The sequence below is a fragment of the Otolemur garnettii genome, unplaced genomic scaffold, assembly GCF_000181295.1.
Source record: "Otolemur garnettii isolate 467f Iridium unplaced genomic scaffold, OtoGar3 scaffold00025, whole genome shotgun sequence".
In the NCBI taxonomy this organism is placed as follows: domain Eukaryota; kingdom Metazoa; phylum Chordata; class Mammalia; order Primates; family Galagidae; genus Otolemur; species Otolemur garnettii.
The window spans coordinates 20,334,619-20,340,022 of record NW_003852420.1 but is presented as its reverse complement, the minus strand read 5'-3'; the positions used below and the strand labels follow the sequence as shown (position 1 = coordinate 20,340,022).

General features: G+C 47.9%; 1 protein-coding gene across 2 annotated transcripts in view; it reads right to left on the bottom strand.

Annotated features, from left to right (window-relative positions):
- Nucleotides 1-4,631: 4,631 nt before the first annotated feature.
- The window catches only part of OSCP1 (organic solute carrier partner 1), a 35,763-nt gene continuing 34,990 nt past the window's right edge, over nt 4,632-5,404 (bottom strand). The window contains exons 10-11 of one of the 2 annotated variants that reach the window (XM_023512178.1): nt 5,195-5,258; nt 4,632-4,979 (exon numbers count right to left, since the gene is read on the bottom strand). In XM_023512178.1, coding sequence (XP_023367946.1) covers nt 4,863-4,979; nt 5,195-5,258 — 181 coding nt within the window. In that variant the 3' untranslated portion in view covers nt 4,632-4,862. The remainder of the gene's footprint in view (nt 4,980-5,194; nt 5,259-5,404) is intronic. The other variant, XM_003788165.1, reaches the window with a different exon arrangement.

The following is a 5,404-nucleotide window of genomic DNA, read 5'->3' as shown; positions in this document are numbered from 1 at the left end:
GGGGATTGAGTCTCACTATGTCGCCCTGGGTAGAGTGCCATGGCATTATAGCTCACAGCAACCTCAAGGTCTTGGGCTTAAGATATCTCTTGCTTCAGCCTCCCAAGGAGCTAGGACTACAGGCACCCATCACAACTCCCTGCTATTTTTTGTTACAGTTGTCGTTGTTTGGTAGGCCCAGGCTGGATTTGAACCCACCAGCTCTGGTGTATGTGGCTGGCACCCTAGCCGCTGAGCCACAGTCGCCAAGCCTAACCCGGTCATTTTGACAGAACTGTGCACCATTCAGGGCAATCCTCAGGGAGTAGGCACTGAGGGAGATAAGAGGTATGGTCAGGTGATATGGTTAGAGACATGAAGGCCAGCGGTTAAGGGAGTTTTAGGAAGAAAAGGGTGTTTATGGGGCCGAGAGATTTCAAAAAGCCATGAGTAATAAAGGAGGAGAAGAGGCTACTGGATCTAGCAGCCCTGGGGCCTGGAGACCTGGGATGTGTGCAGTGATAGGAGCTGCAGGGGTGTAGGAGAGAGGCAGGGTGAGGCAGCTGGCAAACGTGTAGTGCTGGCCCACAGTTGAGGAGTCGGTGAATGAATGGAGAGGAAGAGAGGAGCTGCCCATGGGGAAGCAGGGAGGAGGAGGGGAGCCTCAGTGGCTGCTCATTCCTGAAGTAGAAATAGGGCTGGGGGCCTGCGGGAGGAAGGGCCAGATCAGAGATGGGTGGACAGGAGAGGTGCAGGGCAAATGCAAACACAGCATAAAAAAAGTGGACCTTGAGTGGCGCCTGTGGCTCAAAGGAGTAGGGCGCCAGTCTGGCCCCATTTACCGGAGGTGGTGGGTTCAAACCCGGCCCAGGCCAAAAAAAAAAAAAAAAAGGACCTTTCTTGTCCATTGTAACCTAAGCTGAGTAATCCTGAGGATACCCAGAGATTCTGAGTCAAATGTCCTTAGCTGACACCAGGGCTTCCCTTGGAAAATGCATAGGCCTTAACATTTCAAAGAGAAGTTGGGGAGTTTTGGAAAGAGAATGAAGGGCAGCGTGGGCTGAGGCCACTGTGCACATCTAGACCCTGGTCCTGCTCCATGCTGCTGGGATGTGCTTGTGATATGTCTTCATCAGGCCTAATGCAACTGGGGTCTCATGCCATTTGGGGAACTAACAGAGAAGGTCATGATATTCTGTCAGCAGAGGCACCCCTGGCCAGAAACAAAAAGAATCTAGGGTGTACGTGTGTGTGGTGCTGGCAGTGGTGGGGTGTGTTAAGGTAATTAAATAATCGAAAATAATTTCCATTGATCTTGGGAATGAAGCTTGACATTCGCACTTGGAAAGAGGTGAGTTATGATCTGAGAATTTATTTCACACTAGTTAGGAAGCCATGCAGGGAAAATCAACTGTAGACGGGTTTCCTTATCCCAGCCCCTTCCTGTCATTCCCTCTACTGGCTGCTTTCCAGAAATTTAGCAGTTGAAAAGGAGTCATACAGGGCGTAATTTAAAGAGTGAGTGGTAGGTGAAGATTGTATTAGTTTTCAGATTTTAAGATTAGGTATTATGGTGCAGCGCATGTGGCTCAGTGAGTAGGGTGCCGGCCCCATATACCAAGGGTGGCGGGTTCAAACGGCTTCAGCCAAACTGCAACAAAGAAAATAGCCAGGTGTTGTGGCAGGCACCTGTAGTCCCAGCTACTTGGGAGGCTGAGGCAAGAGAATCAGCTAAGCCCAAGAGCTGAAGGTTGCTGTGAGCTGTGATGTCATAGCACTTTCTGTCTCTAAAAAAAAAAAAAAATTAGGTATTATGCTCACTACATAAATTTCTTAAAACTTGCATTTCATTCCATGGTTTCCTGTCTTGCTTGAGTTGGTGCAAAACTATACTGGACATACACCAGAGTGACAATCCAGATGGCTATGACACCAGATGGATGTGGATGAGGGAATCTGATCTGGTTTAGAGCTGGGCACCTGTAGGTTCTACTTATGTTGAAGCTTCTCTATTGCTATTTAGATCTGAAGAAAAAAGTGAGTTAGACACTTATGTGGACTCCAGGATGATTTTCCTCTTAGCATTTCCCTTTCTTTTATTCCTTCCTCACTCTTGATTTTTATTACATTGACTCTTTTCTCCTAGGAGCCACTAAAATTCTTTGGTTTTTGGCTTTCCTATAGTTTTGCTTTATATAATCTGTAGGGCATCCTAACTTTCTAAGAAGGGGTAAGACTCTAGTTCTGAGGTCCCACCTGGGGCACGGCCTAGGAATCTATAAACTCAGTAACTTACCTAGGCAAGCTGGATTTGAAAGAACTTAACTAGTTCTTTCTTTCTTATAGATGAGAGAACTGAGGCTTGCTGAGGGTAACTGGTCTAAGATGACTTCGTGATTTAGGGCAGGGATGGGACCAGAGGGCAGTGTCTGTTCTGACCATGGTGCCTTTCCCCTAAAGAGGATGTGTCATACCAGGCATTGTGGTGTGACACCCTCATGCCCATCTAGCATGGTTCTAATGAATACTGATGCGTGCTTAATACTCGGTTCACATCTCAGGCAGGGTAATCTTTTTCCTTTGCTTCCTCCGGCTCCCACGCTTTCTCTGGATGCGCAGAACCACCATGCAAATAAACTTGTTCTTCTCAATATTTGTGCAAGTGTAGAGACATGAAACTCACAGATTGCCTCATCACAGAGCTGCCTTACCAGAGATCTGTATCTTGTTTATTTACCGACAGGATTGACACATTCGAAACCATCAGCATTGCTCTGGCATGGGTGGGAGAGGCTGCTGCTGCTTCTGGACAGCCCATGGCTACCTTCAAAGGCCCAGGACATGTTCAGGGCAGACAGTGAAGTTCCAATTCATGACAGCGAGGTGGGGGCCAGACTCAAAACAGGACAGAAACTTCCCCTTCATCTGTCACCCAGTAAGGCCTCCAGAATGGTGGCCAAATTAATTAAGAGAACAAAACAAAAGGCACTTTGTACATCTGCTTCAACAGGCGTTTTAGAACATGATATGCTTTTCCTGCCCAGTAGACCTTTGGCAGGGGTGGAGGTGTCTTTACAGCTAAGGGAGTGTAACTTTAATGGGTAGAAAGGAATTTAAATTTTTTTGGTGGCTTACCTTTTCACATCCAAATCCTATGCCTTTTGCTAGCCAAAGGGCAGCTTCCAGAACTATGTTGGCTCAACCCTTCCTAGATGGGTGGGGTGGGGTGGGGTGGGGTGGTCTCTGTAGTTGGTCCACTTAGGCAATGACCATCAGTTTCTTTCCTCCCCTCTGGACCTGGATCTCTGACGCCAATTGGCCCCGAACCTACTGGTTACTTAGTCCCAGGAAGGACCATGTCATGGAGCGCTTCCCCTACTCCCTTTTTCAGGCTAGTCAAATGAAGCAATGGGATTGGAAAAGGAACAAATCTCTAACTAGCTGTGATCAATTATTTGTAAACACCACTGCACTCAGACCAGTCAAACTTTTAGTTTGGATTTCTTTTTTTTTTTTTTTTTGAGATGAAGTCTTACTATGTTGCTTAGGCAGGACTTGAACACCTGGGTTCAAAGGATCCTCTTGCCTCAGCTTGCTGTGTAGCTGGGACTATAGGTGTGCACTAGCTTGCTGATCCTTCCTTAAATGAGGGCAGCCCTGGTTGGAGACATTTCACATGGACCCCAATTAGATGGGGTCTCCTGCTGCATTCTGCTGAGTTTAATCCTGCCATAGGAAGTAGCTCAGCTGGGCCACAGCAGGGAGAGGGCCACAGCACACCTGCCTCCTGTGCACCCAACCTAAGGCTCTGCTTGGTGACTAATGGTGAAGCAGAGGATAGAGATGTCATAGCATATCATGCTGGGTGTTTTTTTATTTTATTTTATTTTATTTTTTTTGAGACGGAGCCTCAAGCTATCCCCCCTGGATAGAGTGCCATGGCATCACGCTCACAGCAACCTCCAATTCCTGGGCTCAAGCGAGTCTCCTGCCTCAGCCTCCCAAGTAGCTGGGACTACAGGCGCCTGCCACAACGCCTGGCCATTTGTTTTTGGTTGTAGCCATCATTGTTGTTTGGCGGCCCGGGCTGGGGATTCGAACCTGCCACCTTAGGTATATGTGGCTGGCGCCTTAGCCGCTTGAACCACAGGCACCGAGCCATGCTGGGTGTTTAGAAAGCAAGTATCAGAGAGCACTCTGGGGGTAAGGAGTACATATCATGCTGAAAAGTGAAATATGCCCTTGGCACTCATCTCTGTATGGGATAAACTCACATCCACATATGCACAAACAATGGGCAGAGAGGTACAGACCCCCAGACCCACATGCTCTGCTTGGGGCCTAGATGAGTGTTCCCTGCCTCAGCCTTGCTTACACTGCCTCTCTGAGGTCACAGTTCCTGGTGTACCATAGGGCTATCTGGTGTAGTAGGGCTATCTACACTGGGCTCTGCCTACCAGGCAGAATGCATCCCCAGACTTTGAAGGTTTTGTTGATTTATAGGCATCTGAGGTGTAGGTTCCTACAGGAAAGCTGAAATAGTCAACATGAAAGCGACAGTAGGAGTGACCCCTCACTGACTTTGGGACTCCACCCTCAGGCCCAGGGAGCCTTAGATGGCTGTCATAGAATTATGAATAAACTGGGAAAGATCCAGTTTAAAAGCCAGTATATATTTGCTGGAAATCTGTGTCTGTGTGCCTTCAAGAGAGGGGACTCCTTGAGGGAGATGTGCACAGTTCGTTACCACATAAATAGGAACTAGAGGTGCTGGCTGCACTTAGTAGAAAACTAGCAGCATTATTCTGGGTCCTGGGGCATTCCCCAGGGGTTCTCAGTGCAAGGCCTCTCTTTTGGGGAAGGATTGTGCCTGGTCAGCAGAGCTATAACTCATCCATCATGGCCAGCAAATCATCCCCCTTGCTGGTGCTTGACCTTGGCTGCTCTGTGATCTCCAACTCCCCCATAATTCGAGCCAACTCTTCCTTCCGTTGCTGGTCCTGTTAGAGAAAGGAGAAGAGAAAGTGAATGAGGAGGATGTGTCCTCACTGTTGTCTCTTTGTGGAGTAGGCATAGTTTTTCACCCCATCACTGTGTGCATTTCAGTTGCTCGCCTGCTTATTACAGGCTGAATAGAGAAAAGGGGTCTTTGAAGTTCAAGGTTATCATGAGAGCGGGGAATAAGATTTGATGCTGTGTAATCCCCTGTACGCACCTGGGTAGCCTGTATGTTGATAACTTCATAGGACAACTCTTCTGGTCTGATGAGCGCTGCTTGTCTAGATGAGACAGTAAAGACACAGGTCCAGAGTTAGGGTTCTTTCCCTGCTAGCATGGCAAACTGGCTCTTGATAATTTGGCAACCTGTTCTTCCTGCCTCATCTTCTGCCATTGCCCTTCAACTTTCTATCCCATCTCTAGAAAG